Source organism: Panthera leo, chromosome D4 (assembly GCF_018350215.1).
Source record: "Panthera leo isolate Ple1 chromosome D4, P.leo_Ple1_pat1.1, whole genome shotgun sequence".
Lineage (NCBI taxonomy): Eukaryota > Metazoa > Chordata > Mammalia > Carnivora > Felidae > Panthera > Panthera leo.
In genome coordinates, this window is record NC_056691.1 from 63,294,166 (window position 1) to 63,319,640 (window position 25,475).

Genomic DNA, 25,475 nt, shown 5'->3' on the forward strand with positions numbered 1-25,475 from the left:
AACAGTGTAGCAAGTCCAAGCAAGTGAAAGCAAGGTGGTGTGGTTAGAACCTGGAGAACAAGGATGGGAGTGGCACTAAGACATGAAGTCAGACGGTTCCATCTGGCCTGGAAATTAACATAGGAGGTTTGAATTTTATTCTAAATGCAGTAAGAAGTCAGGCCCTAGCAAAGTAATGCATTATATATCCAGAACATTGACCATTCACTGTTTAGTTCCTATGCATTCTCCACAGGCTGTTCCTATGACGATTTCATGATGGTGATGCACGCATGAAGAATTTATTACAGGGGCGCCTGGCTCAGTTGGTGCAGCATGCAACTCTTGATCTCAGGGTTGTGAGTTCGAGCCCCATGTTGGATGTAGTGATTACTTAAATTCTTAAAGGGGTGCCTGGGTGGCTCAGTCAGTTAAGCATCTGACTTCAGCTCAGGTCATGATCTCACAGTTCATGAATTCAAGCTCTACACACAGTATGGAGCCTGCTTGGGACTCTCTCTCTCTCTCCCTCCCTCTCTCTCTGCCCCTCCCCCACTCATTCTCTCTCTCTCTCTCTCTCTCTCTCAAAATAAATAAACTTGAACAGGTGACAAATGCGAGATCCTCTGCTCTACTCTACATCTTTGTCTTCTCCTATCTCTTGAACATCTTAAAGCTACCCCATTCCTACACAGTTACACAATCTGATCCTTGTTTCTTTTTGAGAAATTCATCATTTGGCTTTGGATTTTCATCTGTTTTTGCCCCAAACTATTAACAGAGATGCCTTTTTTTTCTTTAAATCAGTTCACTAATCCACATTTCTGTGTAGATCATATGGGAAAAGATCAAGAAAATCTGTTAAATTCTAAGCCAAAAAATCCCCATTCATTACAGAGTGATGACTCATAACAATCCTGCAACCCAAGGACTGGAGGGACCTGGAAGCCACAGCACATTTCCACTGCAGTTCTAATACATTAAGTACTTTTTAATCACATTTCCAATCATCTTTGACATGGCCCCCAAAGGTTTTCAATATAAAATTCACCCTAAAAAGAAAAGGGCCAGTTAATGAGCATTTCTCAGCAAATTCATTGTAGTTGAGATAAAAATATCCAAATGGTCATGTGACTTAAAACTAGCCAGTTTCATATCATGCGTTACTGTAACTCACAATGCATCATGGAGTATATAAAAATCCCACAGTAATCAACTCCAATTATAATGCCTCTCTACCGAAATTAAGTTGCCAATTAAATAAATTCTACCAAATGAGGGGTGTATCCACGGTAAATTAGATTAATCCTACCATCTTATTAATTCAGTTTGTGTTCTCCAGTTGTACTGTGTATTTTTTATCCTTCTTTCCTTAAACAACAATAAAAAAGAATGCACAGTTCAAATGTTTCCACTCAAGAAATACAACAAAATCAGTTATCAATTTTTAAGCAAATGGCCCATAATTGTGAATGGTTACTTTGGGACTCCAAAATGGCGTGTGTGTGTGTGTGTATTTTCCCTATTATTCACCACATTAGAAAATCCATCCACAGAAATGAGAGGGAATGACAAAAGTCTTCTCAGGATGCCTCAGTGGAACAGCTGCTTTTATTGGAACTGATATGTCTATGCAAATACACTCAGTCGCAATAGGGAGCTTCTTAGGCCTGATCATAATTTAAACCCTGAAAGGTGAGCAGGTTCTGTTAGAGACCTTCATCCTCCCGATGACCTATGTCCTTTGTTATGGGAAGGGGACTTTAGTTCTCCTCTAGCCCCCTTGCTTGGGATTAAATGAGACTTCAGCTTCGGTGTAAAGCTGTCAACTGTCCTAATGAAGGACAACATACAAAAAATGGACTCTAGGTATGAGGGAGAGCTAGATGCGGGTGGGGACAAAATGGCAGAACGGGGCCTGCATCTGCAGAAAACGTCCAAGGACAGTAGACTCTAGTTAAGATCTATGGGGAAGGTGTCTTTGTGTAGGCAGAGAAATGAGACAAGGCAAAAATGGCTTTAGCCATCCAGGAGTCAAGGGAGGGGGTGTCTGCATGCGGTAGACAACTGAATTAGAAAGAGCAGAAATATAAACCAGCAATGATTCCCTATCTTCTGCCTGGCTAGCTTGGATTGGACTCTCCTGTCGTTGGGCACAAAACATTCATGAGGAGATCCATTTGTTAATGGAACAAATGCTAATGAATTGTAGGTTGAAGGCAGTTCTGTTCCTGAACACGGGGATAAACCAGTCACTGAGAGAAGATGAATTTAGCAGTGGAGTCTGAACATCTTGATAAGTCATCTAGTAGCTCTGCTCACTTTGGACGTTCCTGAGGGACATGTAACATCTCACGATAACAACACAACACATACTTATGCCTGTTTGTTCCCCAAGACCAATGGGACAATGAGGGTCTACCATGTTAGCTTACAGAGACATTTTTTCAGTCCAGGTTACAATCAGATTCTACAAAAGAGAATTTGACTACATAGATATTTATAAAGTGAATGTGGTTAAGAAAAAAGTGCAGGAACTCAGAGGAGCTACGTTCCCATCCTGGCTCTGCTGCTGTCCAGCCGTGTGAACCCAGAGAAGTTGTTTCGTATCCCTTGGTCTCGGTTTGTCCACGTGCAAAATGGGGTGTGGAACCCCCATGTACTGCCTCAGTGCTCTTGAGGGGTTCTCCAAATGGAAGCTTACCGGAAATTTAAAAAGGAAAAGAAGGCATGGCACCGAAACAAATGATCCACACAACACACTTGAAATCCAATGTAGACACACATCCTCACAAAGGGACTTGTTGGCCACTGGCTTGATAAATATCGTCCAAGGACATCTATGTGGAACTTTGGAGAAAAGTAATTTTCAGATGCTAGTCTTGGAATAAACTAAAGAGGAGTCTCAGACCATTTCCCATTTAAATGAACAATTATTTTTGGCTTGGTTGGAAGAGGCGCCAGATGAAAGCTGAGCTACACCTTCTTCACAAGTCACAATGCCAAGTCAGCTTTTATTCTAGTAGTTTGGTCCAGAATGACTGCTCCCCAGGTGGAAGCCCTACGCCCTACTGCCCACTTTAAACACTATCACTAATATCTTTATCCAAAATACACTTGAATTTCATATGCTTATTCTAGGAAAAGAACTAGTGTTCGTCAAGTGCCTTCTATGGGATAAGCACTTGCTAGGTGTTTTACATACATTCTGTCATTTAATCCTCAAGGCAACTTTAAAAGGTAGGTATCACCATCCCCGTTTTACAGGTGAAAAAACTAAGACTCAGAGTGGTCATAACTTGCCCAGGTTCACGTCACTAGGGCATGGCAGAGATCTGAAATAAAAATTCAGGCCTTCTGACTTCACAGTCTACATTTTTTCTTTCTCTAACACCATGATATCCAGAAGAAGAAAAAAGTGAGGGTGAATGGTTAGCCAGAAAAATAAGGGAAAAGGATACGCTATTAGTGAGCTCACCCATTTTATATCATTCGGCAATGTCCAATTTTCAAAGAATCAGAATATGACAGAAATATTCAATACTGAATCACTACTGAACATAAGAAATCTGGTTTTGATGATCCAGAAGGTGCCTGTAGATCTTGCTGTGACTTAAAGTTCTCACTAGCGGTGTTGACTAGCAGTACACTACAGATGTGTGGGGAAAAAAACACCAGGAAACAGAAACGTGATCACCTGTCTCCAAGTCGCCAGGCCCTGCAATGGATTTTACTGGCTTTTATTACACCAGGTCAAAGAAACAAATGGAACCTAGCAACATGGTCCTGCCTCTTTGGACACACGTCCATTCTCATGCCTGGAAAGAAAGAAATCAATTCAAAAGGATCTCACCTTTCACCAAATTCTACCCTTAAAATCCTAAAACAGTCCTATCTTTATGCACACTATTTTTGGCAGTCACCAGCTCTATCACAAAGCATTGCTGAAAACAGTTGGAGAATAGAACTGGTATGTAAATGCCCCCTCGGTGGGTGGGTCAGACTGCATGAGGCAGTATGGCTGTGTGGAGGGAGAGGGGTCCCGACTCAGGGCCAACATCTGATCCTGCTGGAGTTACCAAAGCCAAGGTTCTTGATGTGTATGTTCTCAGCTGCCTCAGTGCCTAGATCCCTAGCAACCTTAAACAATGAAATGACTGCAAGCAACCACGTCCAAAGAAAGAGCTCGATATCGGAATCGCCAAGAATGGCCAATTTCAGAAAGGCATTTCTTGGAACACTAGAGCAGACTGGGATGAAAGTTGTACCGGAGGCTGGAGAAGAGCCCAATGTGCTTCACGAGGTTGGGCTCCACCACGTAGGCCCGCTCCCCCTTGGCCCTCAACAGTGAGTAGAGTGCCATATCCTTGCCAAAGCCCTTGTGGCAGTACACCTGAGACAGGTAGGTGAGGGTCCGGCGGGCCGCAGGGGCAGGGAAAAGCATGGCTGGGGTGCAACACTGAGAGGCAGGGACCACGCTATACAGGGAAGGACTCAGCCGTCGCAGTTCCAGGAAATAGTGCCGGCCCACCAGCTCCACGAGACCCATGCTGTATAGGGAGAAGAAGAGCATGACAGGCCAGCTGAACCCCGGACGGCTGGCAAACCGCATGTATATCCAGGTTAGCAGGGGCCCCAGCAACATGCCCACACCGACCCACTCCAGGATCCGCATGGGCTCAGGGTTGATGTAGTGCTGGAGCCTCTCGGGGTGATAGAGCTTCAGATAGAGGGCATCTCTGAGGTGGGACTCGGAGAAGCGAGCCCGCAGAAGGTGCTCCAGGACTGGAAAGATCTGCTCTTCTGGAACAGCATCATCTTCTACCATCAGGACGTAGTCTGGGTTGTAGGTCTGCAGGGAGGACTCCAGGCAATAGACATAGTCCTGCTTCTCCTTCTCAAATGAGTTGGTTGAAGGGTCATCACCATAATCATCCTCGGTGCCCTCATAGCGGTTGGCCACGGGGACGTACTTAGACAGCAGCTTGGCATCGAAATGGCTTACACTACGCTCCACGTTGCACAGGAAGAGTTGGTGGCCCTCGCACTGGGGGCCACACTGTTGAAGAAGCCGGTGGAACTGGGACACCACCTGCAAGACGTAGTGGAAGCCAGGTTGCCTGTCGACGGTGATGATGGTGATGACCAGCCAGGGGCGGGGGTGGCCTGCCAGACGATGGGCACTGAGCCATTGGCAGAGGGCAGCTCCTCAAAATAGTGGAGGGCAGCTTCACCCTCTTTCAAACTTTGCTGCAGGAACTCTTGACTCATTTGGTTCAGATGCCAATGGCGCAGATAGAAATAAGAGTGCAGAAGGCGGTGACAGGCCAGGGGGGCCAGCAAGCCGAACGTCACCACTGTTAAGATCAAGAGCTGGACAGCAGTGCTGCCCCAGGAGAGCCGCCTCAGCCTCCGGAGGAGCATGGCAGCTGGAGGGGCTGACGTGCTCATGAGGTCAACTTCTGGTCAGGTCTGGTCCCAAGAACAAACCATCCTGGAACGCAGGCCCACCTCAGCACAGATGACACCTAAAGAAAGAGGAAGGACAGAATGGTAAAAGAGGCCTTAAAAAGCCCAGGGACAGAACTCAGCACAAATCAAACCAGAAATTCTAATCCTAGGTTGTAGCTACTAGAGACTTAGAAGGATCTTCTCCGGGACAGTATTCTTTGGTTGTACTGGTTCCTGGTCTCTGGGATTTTTTCATTATTTCTATGAGCAAGGAAACCTTGGTGTATCTAACCAAATTGCCATGCCTACAGATGCTTAGTTAGGCTTACAGTGCACCAGAAAATCACCAGGTAGGCTAGTCAGATCATTATTTCAATTCAGCAGCTACAGAGATATGCGTTCTTAAGATGGACAAAAAATCCAGACTTGACAAGAGAAGCAAGAAGAAATACATATTTAAAGCAAATTCTAAAGTAAGTGTGTAGTGAGTACTGGTTGACTGGGCATTGCAATTTTCTGAAAACAGTCTTTTCTGCGCATCCCAAATAAGAAAAGGACTGTTTGGGATTCTCTGAAGTGTCTTTGTCAAGATCTTCCATTCTTATTTCTCTAATCTCATGCAACTATACTTAAAATTGCCTATCAATTTAGTCCTGATAGTCCTCTCATTTTATTTTTTAGAGCACTACCACAGGAACCAGTACCAGTATCTTCCAGATGCAAGCGAACTCGAGGGCCCCAGCCTTTGGGAGGGAAGGAGGTGTCTGAAGGAAGTTCTATGAGCAGCTTTTCAATGAGGGCGAGAGGGGATAGGTGGTGATGCAGATGCAAGTGGCAGGTGCCCCCAGCCTGGTGTGGAAAGGATGTTGTGTGATGTGATGGCTCGGGGCGTAGGCCTGAGGTCAGGCACATGTGTGACTCCCGACTCAGCCACTCAGCCGGTGGAAACTCACATCACCTCTCCACAGCTCGGATTCCTAACCTCTAAAATGGAGATGATAATAATACCTTATCGAGTTACTATGGAAATTAAATGTGTTACAGAGCAAAATAGTGCAGAATATAAATGCCATTAAAATGTATGCATATGTGGGGTGCCCGGCTGGCTGGGTTGGAAGAGACTGTGACTCTTGGTCTCAGACTCATGAGTTTGAGTCCCATGTTGGGTGTAGAGATTCCTTAAATAAATAAAACTTTTAAAAATGTATACATACGTAGAAAGTCGAGTAATACCTTGGGAATAAGTAGGCCTAATGATCTGAGGGAAAACAGACTCATACCAAGAAACAAAATTAAAAGGATAAAGCCAGTATTACAGCATTAAGGGCAATGCAAAACTAAGCAGTGCCTAAAGACTAGACGGTAAACCTAAGCCCCTTATGTCAGAAGCATAATAAAGCGTGCACACATTTGGAAGAAACTCCCCAGCTTGTGAGTTATCTTGTGTGGTACCTGACCAGGTACCACATGAGGCTGTGTTGCAGGGCTCAGTGCTGCCATATCCGTGTTCCTCCCTTCCTGGGCACACAGAAAGACCACATTCCCTAGTCCATCATCTTCCAGGTGAGGTCATGTTGACTAGGACTTGCCAGGAAAATGTGAGCCAATGATAGGTGTGGCTTCTGGGCCAAGGTAGTTGAGAGTGGATGTGCCTTCTTGACTTTCTCATTCTCCATTTGCCAACCTACTGGACAGGTTTGGTGGATCTGGAGGAGGTGGAGCCACCAGACGGCAGGAGCCTGAGCTCCTGAATGACTGCATAGAACAGAGGTCCCTCCCACTGCTCATCTCGGAGCAGCCTCCCAGTCTAAAGGGGGCTATGTGGGAGGTAAGACGTAAACCACTGTGTCTAGTCACTAATAATTTTTGGACTCGTTTATTACAGCAGTTACCTTCCAGCCCACTAGAGTTGTGTAGAATACCACACCTCTCTCTATAGGACCATGACATAGTAATTCAAGGAAGTCCCATGTCAGCATCAGAAGCAGATTATACTGTGGGATCCCAGAGGTGAGACAGACTACCCCAGTACTAGGAAGAGATCCGGATAGTACCTGAAGAGGGAAATGGCAGGGAGAGGTTTGCATTCTATGCAACCCTGCTGGTGTGTGAATGTTCCGAGTACACAAGACTGGTTGCTTCCCCCTGGAACTGCTCAGGCCAATGGAGTTAATAAATGATGTAGGTGCACGTCCATATGGCCTCACCAGTTTCATATCACTCCTAGTAGAAGCCAAGAACTGAAGTTGGATTGGGCTTACACTCCTGCTAGGGAATGGAGTCATTCCAGTGGCTTCCTGCTCACCTTGTCCTCCCTACTCTTGCTATTACCCAAGAGAGCTGTACCCACTTAGAAGAAGGAACAAAATACAAGATAAGGCATGCAGCTTGGAGAATGCCTGGCACATCATGAGTGCAAAGATGAAAATGTGATTATGATGACTGTGCAAGCTCTGTGTTTGGTGTGAAATCACTATCCATACTCCTTCAACACTCTCTTCCAGTGACAGTTTCTGGTAAAGCAAGAATGTGACACTCTAGTCCAGATAAGTCCCAGGGGAGGGATGTTTAAAGATTGTGTGTGTGTGTGTGTGTGTGTGTGTACATGCACACAGTTATCATTTAAATATATAAATCCGGGGATGCCTGGGTGACTCAGGTGGTTAAGCATCCGACTTCGGCTCCGGTCATGATCTCGTGATTGTGAGTTTGAGCCCTGCATTGGGCTCCGTGCTGACAGCACTGGGCCTGCTTCTGACCCTCTGCCCGCCCCTGCCCCTCCCCTGCTCTCTCTCTCTCTCTCTCTCAAAAATAAAATAAACATTAAAATATAAATCTGATCATATCACTCTCCTGCTTAGAACCCTTCTGTAGCTTTCCATTGCTCTGTTAATAAAATGCAAATGTCTTATCATAGTCCACAAGACCCTGTATGATCTGGACTGTGCCCTACTCTGTCTTCTCTGTCATCTCGTTCTACCATCCCTTTCTCAAGTTGCTCAAAACTAGAGGTTGGCAATATTTTTCTGTAAAGGGCTAGACAGTAAATATTGCAGATATTGTGGGCCACATACTATCTCTGTTGCACAGTCTTCTTAGGCTTTTTCGTTTTGAAAACGCTTTAAAAATATAAAAACTATTTTTAGTGCTCCAGCCACATAAAAACAAGCTGTAAGCTAAATCTGGCCAGCAGCTCGTAGTTTACCAATTCTTATTCTAGACTAGCATAGTCCAATAGAAATATAATTCGAGTCACACATGTATTTAAAAATCTTCCTTGGGGCGTCTGGGTGGCTCAGTTGGTTAAGCGTCTGACTTTGACTCAGGTCATGATGGTGGGTTTGTGGGTTCAGGATCAGGTTTGTGGGTTTGAGCCCCACATTGGGCTCTGTGACAGCTCAGAGCCTGGAGCCTGCTTCGGATTCTGTGTCTCCTTCTCTCTCTGCCCCTCCCCCGCTCATGCTCTGTCTCTCTCTGTTTCTCAAAAATGAATAAATGTTAAAAAAAAAATTTTAAAGTACAATAAAATCTTCCAGCAGCCAGAGTAAAAAATTATAAAGAAACAGATGAAATTAATTTTAATAGTATATTTTAAACACAATACATGAAGCCAATATGAACAAATTATTAATGAGGTGTTTTATGTTCTTTTTTTTTTTTTGTACTAAGTCTTTGAAATCCAGTGTATCTTTTACATTTACAGCAGATTTCAATTCAGACTGGTCACATTTCAAGTAATCAATAGCCACATGTCACCAATTAGCAGGAAAGCTCTAGATACACTGATCTTTCAGAACATTGACTATGCTATGTTTTTACCCAACTCCTGGCCTTTGCTCCCACAGCTCCCTCACCCTGGAACATTTTAGTCCACCCCCTTCCCTGCTTCCTCATACAGATTGCTTTTTCTCATCCTTTAGTACAATCTCCTTAGGGGAGCTGTCCCTGGCCCATGCAAAGGACGACCTACCAAATTGGCACTCATATATTTTGCTAATGGGAGTATAAATCAGCACGACCTCTATAGAATTAATCTGGGACTATCTAAGAAAACCACGAATGACTTAGCAATTCCATTTCTGTGTAAGTGCCGTGTGCTAACCAATTGTGGTACCGGGGCACCTTCAGCAATTCCATTTCTAATGTTCCTTCTTAGGTATATATTCTCATATGTGAGAAATGACTTGCAGCATCATCTGTAATAGCAAAATGGTGCCAAGTGCCCATCGGTTGAGAGTGAGTCAAATACATTATGGTACATCCAAAGAATGGAATACAAAGTACCCATTAAAAGTAAGCAAACTTGGAAGAGACCGAGATGGCAACATAGAAGGCTCCTGCACTTCTCTCCTTCCATGGATGCATTAAATGTACAGCTACACCGTGAGAAATTCCCTGTGAGAGAAATCCAGAAACTAGCTGAGCAACTCGTACACATAGGGAAAATGAGATAATACCCACGTTGAATCAGGTAGGAAAGGCTGAAACACACACCAGCGATAAACCCCACCCCCAGTACAGCACCATACAATCTGGAGGGAACTCCCAATTCACAGCTTCTTTCTGAGGAGTAAAGGGTTTGGAGCACACACATATCTAGCACTACAAATTTTAGGACTCCCACCTGAAGGATGGGCGCCCAAAACATCTAGCTCTAAATGCCAACTGGGCTTTCATCCAGGGGACCAACAGGGCCATAGTAAAGAAAGAAGCGGTTCTTAGTGAGTTCATGGGCACTTGCCACTTCTGTCCCCTCCAGGGCTCATCATGGAGGAAGCAGGCAAAAAATGCCTATCCCCCAGTTTTTCCCTGGAAAGGTTTGGAGTGCATACTTTATTAAGCACCTGCCAGAGAGTCCAGCTTCTAACTTAGCACATATCTAGGAGCTGGCTGAGATTCTGTGCAGAGCCCAGGGGAGCTCATAGGCACTTCTCCCACCTTCTTCCATGGGCCCCTCCAATGATAACACCAGATCGCCAGTACCTCTCTGGAAAGCACTTGTACATAGGTCTGGTGCCCCAGCTTTTGTGGCAATAACCTGAGGGATGAGCCTCTGGATCACCTGGCTCTAATAGCCCCCCAACACTAAAAAAACTGTGGGAACCAATAAATGAACTTGGTAAAGTTGCAGGATCTGAGATCAATGTACAAACATCAGTGGCATATCTATACACTAACAAGGAGAAATTAAGAAAACAACCCCATTTACAAGAGCATCAAAGAATAAAATACTTATGAATAAATTTAACCAAAGAGGTGAAAGATCTGTATACTGAAAACTATAAGACATTATTGAAAGAACTGAAAATGACACAAATAAATGGAAAGATATTCTGTGGTCATGGAGTAGAAGAATTAATATTGTTAAAATGTCCATATTACCCAAAATGATCTACAGATTCAATGCAATATCTATTAAAATTCCAATGGCATTTTCCACAGAAATAGAAAAAACAATCCTAAAATTAGTATGGAACTACAAAAGACCTTGAATAGCCAAAGCAATTTAGTGCAAGAAGAATAAAGCTGGAGGCATCACACTTCCTGTTGTCAAACTGTATTACAAAGCTGTATCAAAAAGATATAGTACTGGCATAAACAGACATACAGACCAATGGAACAGGATAGAGATCCCAGAATTAACCTTTGCACATATGGTCAATTAATTTATGACAAACGAGCAAAGAGTATAGAATGGGTAAAGGATAATCTCTTTAATAAATGGTGCTGGGGGACAATTGGGGGTTCAGTCGGTTGAGCACCTGACTCATGTTTTCAGCTCAGGTCATGATCTCACGGTTCATGAGATCAAGCCCCGTGTCTGGTTCTTCACTGCTTGGGATTCTCTCTCCCTCGCTCTCTGCCCTTCCCCTGCGCACGTGCACACACACTCTCTCAGAATAAATAATAATAAACATTAAATAAATAAATAAATAAATGGTGCTGGGAAAAGTGGATAGCCATGCAAAAAGCTGGACCCCTATCTTAGACCACTCACAAAAATCAATTCAAAATATATTAAAGACTTGAACAGAACGCCTGAAACTGTAAACTCCTATAAGAAAACATAGGAAATAAGCTTCTTTTTAAAAAATGTTTATTTATTTTTGAGAGAGAGAGAGAGAGAGAGAGAGAGAGCATGCATGCAAGGAAGGAAGAGAGAGGGGGACAGAGGATCTGAAGCAATCTCTTTGACAGAAGAGAGCCTGATGCAGAGCTTGAACTCACAAACTGTAAGATCATTACCTGAGCCGAAGTTGGACACTTAACCGACTGAGCCAGGCACCCCAGGAATAAGCTTCTTGACACTGGTCTTGGCAATGATTTTGGATTTATCACCAAAAGCACAGGCAACAAAAGCAAAAATAAACAAGTGAGACTACATCAAGCTAAAAAGCCTTCACACAGCAAAGGAAACCATCGATAAAATGAAAAGGCAACTTATAAAATGGAAGAAAATATTTGTAAGCCACATATTAGACAAGGAGTTAGTATTCAAAATACATAAAAATTCATACAACTCAATAGCAACAGTAATAATAATAATAATAACTCACTTATTTAAAATTGAGCAAAGGAGGACCTAAATAGACATTTTTCCAAGGAAGACATATAAACAGTCAACAGGGTGCTCGGAAAGGTGCTCAACATCACCAATCATCATAGAAACAAATCAAAACCACAATAATATATCACCTCACACCTACTGAGATGTCTACCATCAACAAGGCAAGAGATAACAAATGCTAGCATGGATGTAAAGAAAGGGAACCCTTGTATACTGCTGGCTGGAACATTAACTGGTATGGCCACTATGTAAAACAATATGGAGGTTCCTCAAGAAATTAAAAATAAACTACCAAATGATCCAGCAATTCCACATCTGGATATATATCCAGAGGAAAGAAAATCATTATCTTGAAGAGGTATCTGGCATTGCAGTGTTATTCACAATAGCCAAGATATGGAAACAACCCAAATGTCCACTGATGGATTAATGGATAAAGAATATGTGGTATATCTATGAAATGGAATATTATTCAGCCTTTAAAGAAAAAAAGGAAATCCTACCATTTGTGACAACATGGATGAATATGGAGGGCATTATGCTAAGTGAAATAAGACAGAGAAAGACAAGTATTGCATGGTATCATCTAATGTGGAACCTAACACAGAATAGAAAGGTGGTTATCATGGGGTGCCTGGGTGGCTCAGTCAGTTAAGCATCTGACTTCAGCTCAGGTCATGATCTCATAGTTCGTGAGTTTGAGCCCCACATCAGTCTCTTTGCTGACAGCTCAGAGCCTGGAGCCTGCTTCAGATTTGGTGTCTCCCTCTCTCTCTGCCCCTCCCCTGCTTGAGCTCTGTCTCTCCCTCTCTCTCTCTCTCAAAAATAAATAAACATTAAAAAAAAAAGAAAGAAAGAAAGATGGTTATCAGGTGCTAAGGGGTGCGGTGTGGGGATAGGGAGAAGTTGGTCAAAGGGTATAAACTTTTACTTACAAGGTCTTTTTTTTTAAGTTTATTTATTTTGGGGGAGGGGCAGAGAGAGAGAGAGAGAGAATCTCGAGGAGTCCGATGTGGGGTCTGAACTCACGAACAGTGAGATCATGACCTGAGCCAAAATCAAGAGTCATATGCTCGAAAAAAAAAAAAAAAAGAGTCATATGCTCAACCAACTGGGCCACCCAGCGACCCCTAAGGTGAATAAGGTCTTTAAAAAAAGTACGATAAACAAGGTCTGAGGATCTAATGCATAACTTGGTAACTACAGTTGATAATACAGTATTGTATAATTGAAATTTGCTAAAAGAGAAGAACTTAAGTGTTCTCATCAAAAAAAAAAAAGTTACAAAAAGCAAACTCTTTATGCACAGATATGGAAAAACTGTAAGATATTTTTTCAGTTACAGAAGACACAGAAAGTATGTATAGCACACTACCATTTGTGTAGAAAAGGGGGGAAATATACATAAGTGTACTTGCTTGTATATAAGTCCACAAGTATTTACTTAGTGAACAAACTGATTGACAGCACACTCTTAAATCCAAGTCCTTCCAGGCCCGTGGTTTCCTGCTTTATTTTCTAGGATCTTGCTGAGGGTCCTGGTGTGGTTGTGTGGCTGCCTTCAACACTTCTGTACAAAAGAGGCTTGTATGTGGCAGGTGGATAGAAGGGGAGAAGCCTTTCTTGAAGCTGTCTATCAAGCAAGCATGATGATTTCCCTTAGATTTTGTTATTAAAGTGGGGCCAGCGAAATTAAGGAGATGTCTGTTCTATCCAAGCCACCCTGTGCTGCTGCTCTCAGGCCGTATCCTTCCCTTGCCACCCTAGGCTCCTGATTTTCTCTCTCTTCCTTCTGGCAGTTGGGTCAGGAACTGAGGCACCTGGTGCTGACATAAAGACGACCTTTAAACCCAGGCAATTTCCCCTCTAGGGTCAATAAAATCATTAACATCTCAGAAATACCTTGCTTTAAAAATATGGTAGTGAGGAGCACCTGGGTATCTCAGTTGGTTAAGCATCCAACTTTGGCTCAGGTCATGATCCCGCGGGCCGTGAGCTCGAGCCCCACGTCGGGCTCTTTGCTGACAGCTCAGAGCCTGGAGCCTGCTTCAGATTCAGTGTCTCCCTCTCTCTCTGCCCCTCCCCACTCATGCTCTCTCTCTGTCTCTCAAAAATAAATAAACATTAAAAATAAAAAAAAAAATAAATTAAAAAAGTATGGTAGCGAGACTGCTCTTCTCCTGACCTTCAGGGAAGGAATAGGACTCATTTCCGAGGACACATGGTCCCCACATACATTGATAAGCTCTTAGCTGGGGTGAGGAACAGCCCAGACCTTTAGAACTTACGATAAGGACATGCATTTCTTGCTCGCGGATCTGTGCACAGCTGTGGTTCAGCTGGGTTCAGCTCTAGACTGCAGGTCGGAATCAGGTCGTTTCATGTAATTCTTGTTCCAGGTCCAGTGTCAGAAGAAACAGCCATCTGGGCATGCTTTTTTGGTGGATGGCAGATACACAAGAATCAAAACACGAAGGTTCATTTACAGCCTCACTTAAGCATGCCACACGTTAAGTCCACTCACCATGCACTAGCTGAAGCAATGGGCAGGGAAATGTACTCCACCCACAGAGCAGAGGAAGGGAAAATGAAGGTTCAATAGAAAGCAAAAGCAGCAGGCCAATTTCTAAGCCCTCATGAAAAAAGAAAGGTTCTAGCAATTTGTTCAGAGTAGGCGACATTTCTAAAATGCTCATAAGGCATCTGGCTGCCATATCATTATACTCAGTATGAGTCAAAAGAGACTACAGTAATGACCCCTAAATCTCCGGGTTTTATAAGAAAGAGGCTTAATTCTTGCTCATGTTACTTGTCCATTACGGATAAGTTGAGACTCTGCTCCCTGTCATTTGCACTCCAGGCCCCAGGTAGATGGAACTGCCTCTTTTCTGGACATTGGTGGTTTTGTGGCAGAGGAGAAAGAAACAGTGAACCACAAGCTGGCTCTCAAAGCTACGGCTCAAAAATGACACACGTCATGTCCACCTACATTTCACTGACCAGAGCAAGTTACATAACAACTCTTAAGTTCAACACAACAGTTATGTAATTTTCTTGCAAGAAGGGGTACCGAAAGACATATGGCCAAGCCTGAAACCAATGATTAGGGAAAGATATGTCTCTCCAGTAAGGGGCAGAAAATACCTTGAACAGGGGTGCCTGGGTGGCTCAGTTGGTTGAGCATCGGACTCTTGATATCCTAGGGTCGTGGGATCAAGCCCCACATCAGACTCCAACCTGAGTGTACAGCTTGTTTAGAATTCTCTCTCTCCCTCTGTCCCTCCCTCACTTGCGCACATGCACTCTCTCCAAAAAAAAGAAAAGAAAAGAAAAGAAGAAAATATCTTGAACAATAATACAATCTGGTCCACCCATCTTGGACCATGGGAGGTGGGAACAGATCCTTTAATGATCAGATGACTGGTCTGCCTAAAATCCAACCACATGGAGGTAGGCATTCAAGACTACGTTCTGTTTGCTTTTTAAAGCATCTTCTTAAAGGATTTAACCAATTGCTGCACAGTGGGGTCGGGTGTCCAAGGCCACCTATAATTTATTTCACTTTACTGATTTGGTTTTAAGATAACTTACCTTAAAACAAAGGATTTTGAATTGGTAGTTCAAGGGAAGGAGCTCTCTACTCCCAGCCCAATCGTGGGGGTGGGGCAGAAGGAGGACCATGTCTACATTATCACCCCGATTGTCTTCTTCCAGAATTCCATAGTCACCCACAGCATCACCGACTCAGGACCATGCTCCAGTGATGTTGTGGACTGACCTGCATCTGTGAGGTGGCCTGGAAACAATGACACCATTACAGCCCAGATACTATGGCGTAATGATTCCTGAATTCTTATCTAGGCCTTACTAGTGCACTTTGAAACACAACCATTTTGTAAATTGGACTATGCCTGTTACCATGTCTGGGATGGAGGGCTCAGAAAAGATAGTAAAAGACAAAGACACCAAGAAATGAACGTGAAATAGGGCTAGAATGAATAAATGGAGTAACAATGACAAGTTACATTTTATGGCAGCTTCTGAAAATTAAGTTGAAGGGGTCACAGGGATATGTGAAGCAGTACACCAGGCTTAGCCTGAAGAGATAAGCGGTCAAGAGGACTGTTTCCCAAGTCAGCCCTCATGCATGAATGGCACCACCATACCCCCAGGCACCTTGGGTCCAAAAGACCAGTATGTTCTGACTTCTCGCTCCTAGCCAGTCACTTCCAAATCCCAGCAATGCTACCCATATGGCCTCTTGTACACCTCTCTTCTCTCCTCCCCTCCCATAGCCATGCCTTTCTACATTGCCTCACCCTCGCTACTCATCATCACCTCCAGGCTGGCTATCAGCAACAGCCTCCTAACTAGGCCTATGACTTCCAGAAAGACCAACAGATTCAAAGCCATAAGATCTGGGTGCAGGTCTGGTCCCAACACTAGCTAATTAGGTCCATTTGTAAAGAAATCATTTGATCTCTCTGAGACTATTTTGCTGCTGTCAAATAGGAAAATTAAAAATATCTCATGTATGGAGGCACTGTGAAGACAAAATGAGACAATGGCTATGAAAGCCATTTGTCAGAAAGATAGCAGAAATGATGGTAATGTGTTACATCATCAGCATCCATCTGATGCTCTGAAGCATGGGTCTGAACATGGCACTCTTTTCTGTAGAACTGTTCTAGGATTCCCCAATGACTATAGAATGAAGTCCAAATTCTTCACCATGATTCTTCAAAATCCAGCTTCAGCTATCTCTCCAGACTCTATTCTTCTCCTCGCACAGTCTACTCAACCATCAAGAATCAGCTCAGAGGCAGCTCTTGATTTTGGCTCAGGTCATGATCTCACAGTTGTGAGATTGAGCCCCAAGTTGGGGTCCACGTTGGGTGTGGAGCCTGCTTAAGATTCTCTCGCTTTCTCTCTCCCTCTGCCGCTCCCTGGCTCATGCACATGTACAGACTCTCTCTGTCTCTCTCTCTCTCTCAAGAAAAAAAAAAAAAAAAAAAAAGAACCAGCTCCAAAGGAACCTCTTCTGGGCTGCCTGGGTGGCTCAGTCAGTTATGGGTCCAACTCTTGATCTTGGCTCAGGTCATGATCTCACGATTCATGAGTTCAAGCTCCACATCGGGCTCTGTGCTGATGGCATGGAGCCTGCTTGGGATTCTGTCTCTCCTTCTTTCCGCCCCTCCTTGGCTTGTGCTCTTTCTCTCTCTCAAAATAAATAAACTTAACAAAAAAAGGGGGGGGACCTCTTCTGAAAGCCAACCCTCATCTCCCCCAACCAGAAATAATCTCTTGTTTCTCAACTGCTTGGGCCTTTTACATAAACGTTCCCCCCAGAACCTTCATTTGTCACTTTCTACCTTAGACTGTATCTATTTATAGCTACCATTTATTAAGCTCCTGCTATATATCCAAGTCCGGTAGTAGACTCTTACATCTATTTCATTTAACCAAAACAGCAACTCTCAAATAGCAGTGGAACTAATTCCATTTACATGAAAAAAAAAAATGCTACCAAGTTGAAAGCAAGAAATTAAAACAGAAGAAAAATTCCAAAGCCCATATTTTGTCCCCAATGCCTGCTGCCTTCCCATGGCTTTATTTATGGCCCCTGACTTATGCGTCAATTAGACTTATAAATCCTTTGTTAGTGGATTCAGTCTGATTTATCTTTGGTATCCCTTGTAGACTCATCACAGAACTGTATGCATGGAAGAGGCTCAATGTTTTTGAGCTAATAAATGTCCATAGTCAAGTCATTTGACCTCTGTGGGACTCAATTCCTCAGCTATAAAATTGGGAGTATCAAAAAGCCTGGCCACATAATGTGCAGAGATCAACTTATTTGTACGTGTTTGCTGAGCACTTATTACGTGCCAGACACTGTTCTAAGCATCTCAGTGATCCTCATAAGAAGCTTATGAGAGGGGTGCCTGGGTGGCTCAGTGGGTTAAACATTAGACTTCAGCTCAGGTTATGATCTCACGGTCTGTGAGTTTGAGCCCTACATCGGGCTTTGTGCTGACAGCTCAGAGCCTGGAACCTGCTTTGGATTCTGTGTCTCACTCTGTCTCTGCCCTTCCCTCTCTCACACTCTGTCTCTCAAAAATGAATGTTAAAAAAAATTTTTTTTTAAAGAAGCTTAGGAGAAGTACTATTATTCAGCCTGTTTTATACCTCAAAAAACTAAGGCAGAATTAACTTGTACCCACAGTTAACAAAGCTCTTCAGTGGGTGGCAAAACTCAAATAGTCGAACACAGGCAGTCAGGTTCCAGAACCCACATCTTCAACCAATATGCACTACTGTTTCTGCACAGATTGGAAACCCAAGAAAATCAGCTGACAAATAATTAGAAATGGTAAAAGAGTTTCAAACTGCGGTTGATAACAGAATTAATATGTAAAAATATTACACACACACACACTGCTTTCACCTAATCAGATAATAACCAACTTAATCAATGGGATAAAAGATCCCTGTCAAAATGAGGTTAAAAACCCTAAAATACCCAGGACGAAATTTTTTTAAATATGTGGAATATACACACACACTATAAAATTCTACTGAAAGATACTTAGAAAGTCTTTAGTTAAGTGGAGAAAAAAATAACGTTTTCTTAGCTGGAAAGCCTCACTAATGAAAGAGGTGATAGAGTTCTCTTTTTCTGGAACTAGTCTCTACATTTAACATAAGGTCAATTCAATTTACTTCAAGAGGGAGTGGCCTAGTTCAACAAACGGGCACTTGCAAATACATTTGTGCAACCTTTGGAAGGAAAGTTGAGCCGGGTATCTATAAAAATTTTATGTATGCATCCCCCTTGACCTAGAAGTTCTACTTCTAGGAATCTATCCTGCAGAAATCCCAACACATGCTATCAAAGATAGAAAAGGAAGGTTCATGCCAGTTTTGTTTGTAATAGTATGAAAGAGAAAGATAAAGAGGGGGGAAGAAGTGGGAGAGGGGAGGGTAGGAGAAAGCAGGAAAGGAAGAAGGAGGAACTGCAGGGAAAAAAAAGGCCCAGCAACAGGGAACATGTTTCTAGATAATTATACAAAGGGATGATAAGGAGCCATTAAAAAGGAAGAGAAAGTTTTAAACATACTAACATTAAAAAAGTCTTGGCGAGGTCTCTGCTATGGACTGAATGTGTTCTCCCAAAATTCCTGTATTAAAACCCTAATCTTCAAAGTGATGGTATTTGGATATGGGGTCTCTGGGAGGTAATTAGGTCTTTGTGGTGGAACTCTCATGCTGGGATTAGTGCCCTTATAAAAAGAGATGGGGAAGGGTGCCTGGGTGGCTCAGTCATTAAGTCTCTGACTCTTGATTTCAGCTCATCGCATGGTTTGTCAGTTTGAACCCGGAGCTGGGCTCTGAGCTGACAGTGTGGAGCCTGCGGGGATTCTCTCCCTCTCTCTCTGCCCCTCTCCCCTTTGCGTTCTTTCTCTCTCAAGAAAGAAATAAACATTATAAAAATTAAAGAAAAAAAAAAGAAATGGGAGTGTGCTTGCTTCCTCTCTCTGCTCTCTGCCAGTGAGAACAGCGAGAAAGTGGCATCCATACACCAGGAAGAGGGCCCTGAGCAGCACCCAGCTATGCTGGCATCCTGATCTCAGGTTTTCAGGCTCAGAAAGAAATGTTTCTGCTGTTTACACCACCCAGTCTATGATAACTTGTTATACCAAACTGAGCAGATTTTAAGTCTCTAAAGGGAAAAGAATGCAAATTATGTCAATGCAAATTGTAAAAAAAAAAAAAAAAAAAAAAAAATGTACATAGTATGGTCATTCTATTTTTAATATGGAATATAATTTAGTAGGAGATGAATGTATGGAAGACTCCTATTTTGCTTTCAACACTTCTGTAAGAGCACGTGCTACTTTTATGGCAATTATTAAACGTTCATTCAACAAATACTGAGTCTTGTGCACTGACTGGGATGGTGAACATGTCTGCCAGGGCCCTTATACCCTGAGGGCCGCTGTTATCAAAAATCCAAGAGAAATCCAAATAAAATTTTGTTTGCTTCTTTTGGTGGAGCAGGGAAAGGTTAGTTAACTTGATGAAAGTATTCTAAAGATTTTCTGGAATTCGTACTAATAAAAACGGCCAGGAAATGCTTACTTTTCTGGCATATATACAGAAATTGGGGGGATATATCAAAGATTAGCCCTGTGCAGTGATGACATCAATGTCATGTGATGCTTCATAATTTTTATCGTGATGGTGGTTACATTTGACAAAATTCTTCAAAATACACATTTAAATGCTGTGTTTTATTGTATGTAAACTATGCTTCAATTAAATTGATTTTTCTAAGATCCAGGAAAATAATACAGAGTAATAAGAGAGAATCTGTCTAACCAGACCTTAAAGCCTACTATAAAACTTCAGTCATTAAAATAACATGGCACTGGCACCAAAATGTACTGATAAATAAATAGACAGATGCAGAAATCCACACAGATACAAACATGTAATAATTTAATCTGCCATACTTGAAGCAATTTAAATCAGGGGTGAAAAATGGATTTACTAGCTTTGCAGCAACTGGCTAACTATGCAGGAAAAGTAAACTAGTGCTCCACTTTATAACTTAAACTAGAATAAATTTCATATTAATACTGTCAAACAAAAGCTTAAAAGTACCTGAAGAAAAATACAGAAGTATATTTATATAAACTTGGTTTAGGAAAGGACCTTAACAGCAAAGTCCATAAGCAGAACCATTGAAAAAATATATGACTAAGTAAAAAGTTAAACTTGTATATGGTCAAAGATGAAAAGCTGACATTAGGCAGATTAGGAAACACTATGCAACATAAATGACAGATTACTTTAATGTGTAATGTGCAAAGAGTGCTTAAAAGTCAGGAACAGAAAGACGCTCCAATTGAAAAGCAAAAGACTGAAAACTATAGAAAGCTTATGAAAGAAACTGAACAAGACTCAAAAAGTGGAAAAACATTTCATGCTCATGGATTGGAAGAAAAAACATTGTTGAAATGTCGACACTACCGAAAGCAATCTACATATTCAATGCAATCTCTATCAAAATAACACCAGCATTCTTCACAGAGCTAGAACAAACAATCCTAAAATTTGCATGGAACCAGAAAAGACCCCAAATAGCCAAAGTAATCCTGAAAAAGAAAACCAAAGCTGGAGGCATCACAATTCCGGACTTCAAGCTGTATTACAAAGCTGTAATCTGATCAAGACAGTATGGTACTGGCACAAAAACAGACACATAGATCAATGGAACAGAACAGAGAACCCAGAAATGGACCAACTAATCTTTGACAAAGCAGGAAAGAATATCCAATGGAATAAAGACAGTCTCTTCAGCAAGTAGTGCTGGGAAAACTGGACAGTGACATGCAGAAGAATGAACCTGGACCACTTTTTTATACCATACACAAAAATAAACCCCAAATGGATGAAAGACCCAAATAAGACAGGAAGCCATCAAAATCCTCGAGGACAAAACAGGCAAAAACCTCTTCGACGTCAGCCGCAGCAACTTCTTACTTGACATGTCTCCGGAGGCAAGGGAGACAATAGCAAAAATGAACTACTGGGACCTCATCAAGATAAAAATCTTCCGCACAGTAAAGGAAGCAATCAGCAAAACTAAAAGACAACCGACAAAATGGGAGAAGACATTTGCAAATAACATATCAGATAAAGGATTAGTATCCAAAATCTATAAAGAACTTATCAAAATCAACACCCAAAGAACAAATAATCCAGTGAAGAAATGGGCAAAAGACATGAATAGACACTTCTCCCAGGAAGACATCCAGATGGCCAACTGACACATGAAAAAATGTTCAACATCACTCATCATCAGGGAAATACAAATCGAAACCACAATGAGATACCAGCTCACACATGTCAGAAAGGGTAAAATTAACAACTCAGGCAACAAAAGGTGTTGGTGAGGATGCAGAAAAAGAGGAACTCTTTTGCACTGCTGGTGGGAATGCAAACTGGTGCAGCCACTCTGGAAAACAGGATGGAGGTTCCTCAAAAAATTAAAAATAGAACTACCCTACGACCCAGCAATTGCACTACTAGGTATTTATCCAAAGGATACAGGAGTGCTGATGCGAAGGGGCACATGCACCCCAATGCTGATAGCAGTACTATCGACAATAACAAAGTATGGAAAGAGCCTAAATGTCCATCGACTGATGAATGGATAAAGAAGATGTGGGTGTATATATATATACAATGGAATATTATTTGGCGATCAGAAAGGATGAAATCTTGACATTTGCAACATGGATGGTACTAGAGTGTATTATTCTAAGCAAAATAAGTCAAAGACAAATACAATATGATTTCACTCATATGTGGAATTTAAGATACAAAACAGATGAGCATAAGGGAAAGGAAACAAAAATAAGATAAAAACAGAGAGGGAGACAACCCATAAGTGACTCTTAAATACAGGAAATAAACTGAGGGTTGCTGGCAGGGTGTTGGGTGGGGGGATGGGGGTGATGTGCATTAAGGAGGACACTTGTTGGGATGAGCACTGGGTGTTATGTGTAAATGATGAATCACTAAATTTTACTCCTGAAATCATTATTACGTTATACATTAACTAACTTAGATTTAATTTTTTTTAAAAATTAAAAAAAAAGAAAAAGAAAAAGAAAGCAAAAGAGAGGTGTCTAGCTGGCTCAGTCAGTGGAGCCTGTGACTCCTGATCTCAGGGTTGTGAGTTCAAGCCCCACCTTGTGTGTAGAGATTACTTAAAAAACAAGTTGGAAGGGGGCAAAAGAATTAAGACAGTTCACCTACACAGATGCAAAAGGCCAGTACACAGAGGAAAAAGGTATTTACTGCCCCGGTTGGGGGGGGGGGGGGGAGAGGAGGGGGGATTCAGACATGCAAATTAAAACAAGATACTATTTTTGTCCATCTTATTGGTTTAGATGTGTGCATGCAGAGAAACCTTTAAGAAGACATCCAGAAAATCTCAACAATCTAGATGAAGTTTTGTCATCTTTATTTTCTCCTTCACATTTTTCTGTTTCCTGAATGCAATACACTTACCCTTTTTTAAAAGATTCAATATTGGTGTTAGACACACATAGTTTTCTCTTGTCGCCTCCTAAAGTACCTGGTACAGTGCACTCTAGAATGCACCCCTAAAAAAGCTATCCCCTTACCAGGTTCAGTTCTCCTGGCGAAATAAATACACGTGCACGCACACGCACACGCACACACTGAACCTGCAGGTTTTGATAACGGTCTGCATAGTGAGATCACCACTGGAGTCGCTCTGCGGTTCCCCCGGGGACAGCAAGGGACCAGCAGGGGATGCCAGGGTCACACCCACCCTGCAGGAGCTCTCGCCCCTGACTACCAAGGGCGCAGTGCGGAACCGGCAACGCCCGCGCCCAGAGGCCAGGAGGATGATGCGACTACCGGGGGGGGGTGGTCCTCTCTATTCCTCGCCGAAAGAGAATGGGAGCTGGAGACCACAGTCCCGGATCTAGTTCCTGCCGCCGACCTTGGGCAGTCCCCGCCACGTTTGGGCCTCAGTTTCCCTACTCGTCGGTCGAGGCTAACGGTTCCGATCGCGGAGGTGGCTCCCTTCAGCCGGTCTTTCCGGGAGCTGGGAGCGACGCCTTCCTCTGCCGGGTCGCCCTTCCTCGGTCTCCCACTGCGCAGAAACCCCACGCCGCAGCAGCGCGTAATCCGCGAGCCCGATTAGCCCGAGGGGCTGACGCGGGAGGAACCCTCGCCTCAAGCGCGCGGCCATTAGGCGATGCGCTCGCTCCTCGGCTGTGCGGCCCGACTAGGCTCCCAGGACCCGGGTCTTAACCTGGGTTGACACGCGCCCGGCTCGCGCCTTCCTGTCGGCCTCGCGGCGCAGCCGAGGCAGGCGAAGGGTGGAAAGATGCCCTCGCCGCGACACTCATTCATCCCTACCCTGACACCGACCCCGCCCGCGCGGAGGAAGCCCTTCTGGGGTCCCCGCAGTCCCCCGGCAGGAAGCGGCCGGAGCTCCGGGCCGGGCCGCGGCGAAGCTCGCCTGCTCAAAGCGCACGGCCGGGGGCGCAGGCCCTCCCGAGCTGCGCAAGCCCCCGCCGCTGCTCTCCCCGCGCCAGCGGCGGCCCCGGTAATCCTCATCCCCGCGCTCCGGCCGCGATGCCAGAGGGGCTGGGCATATCTAACGCAGTGCAAACCTACCCGGTGGAGGCGGTCAGCTCCGTCCTCCGCGTACGCCGAGGGCCGCCTCCAGTGTCGCCTAGGCTGGCTGGCTCATCGCCACTGAGGAGCCGTCGCCCGACCCTGAGGCCCGAGCGGAGCGGGTGTCGCGCGGTTCGTGTGCGCGCCGGAGCCTCGCCTCCTCCCGCGGCGCAGCTCCCGCGCCGGGTCCCCGCGCTCCGGCAGGCCATGTGACCTGCGAGCTGCGGAGCGACCAGCTTAGGGGGGTGGAAAAGGACGGCAAAAGGCGCCAACTGATGGGCAGAAAGGGAAAAGCAGGCTCATGGCAAAGGAAACTGAAATTCTGGAAAGATTAGGTCTCTGCGCTGTTCGCAGCCCCAGCGGGCTTGCAAGCATTTTCTCCGCTGGAGGGAACTGGTTTCACCCATAATGAAAATAAGAGCGGACACCCCACTTCCGCCCCGAATCCCACTGCACCCAGGCGTTTTAGTGAACGTTCCTCTAGATCTCACTTCACCCTGGACGTTACAGATTATCATCCCCAATTTGCAAATGACGAAAGATTTGAGAAGAATTGCCAAGTACAACCTTTCCTAATTCCAAAAGCCAGACTGTAAACGTTTATTCAAAATCAGAAAGGTTTGGCTAAACTAGATCACCTATCCAGGCATGGGATTTAGGTCTGTGGCTCTTTCCACTTAACCTGTCAGTCTTCCGGGAGTGACTTCGATGGTTCAGTACCCATCCCCAACCTTTAATTTTGGCTGATATTTATTGAAGAGCTCTTCTGACACCGTGCCAACACCGTAGATGAGAAGGAGGTAAGCCTACTTCCAGAACTTCTTTTACATGAGAAGGTTAAAAATTTTGCACAGAACATAAAAGAGAGCTGAGCAAAGGGAGAAGAGCATTATGAAAGAGATGTCTGAAAAGTGGCTATCATTACTAATGAAGGGCTTTCATGCATTGAGAGAGGTCATTTGTGAGCTTCATCTCTCAGAAATCACTTAGTTAACAGGCCACAGAGGTTTAATTAATAAAAGATCCAAAAATAACTAGGTGAGAGCTGAAGGTGATAACTTAGGGTTTACTGTGGAAGAGCCAAGTTTTCACTAAGTATATAATAAATGCCCATTTTTTTTTTCAACGTTTTTTATTTATTTTTGGGATAGAGAGAGAGACAGAGCATGAACGGGGGAGGGGCAGAGAGAGAGGGAGACACAGAATCGGAAACAGGCTCCAGGCTGCGAGCCATCAGCCCAGAGCCCGA

At 43.7% G+C, this 25,475-nt stretch overlaps 1 protein-coding gene across 1 annotated transcript; it reads right to left on the reverse strand.

Annotated features, from left to right (window-relative positions):
* Positions 1–1,572: 1,572 nt before the first annotated feature.
* Positions 1,573–24,477, reverse strand: PGAP4 (post-GPI attachment to proteins GalNAc transferase 4). The gene is given in 3 exon segments (XM_042913827.1): positions 1,573–5,142; positions 5,145–5,507; positions 24,227–24,477. Coding segments are annotated over 2 exon segments (1,209 nt in total). The 5' UTR covers positions 5,431–5,507; positions 24,227–24,477; the 3' UTR covers positions 1,573–4,219.
* Between the last annotated feature and the right edge of the window lie 998 nt (positions 24,478–25,475).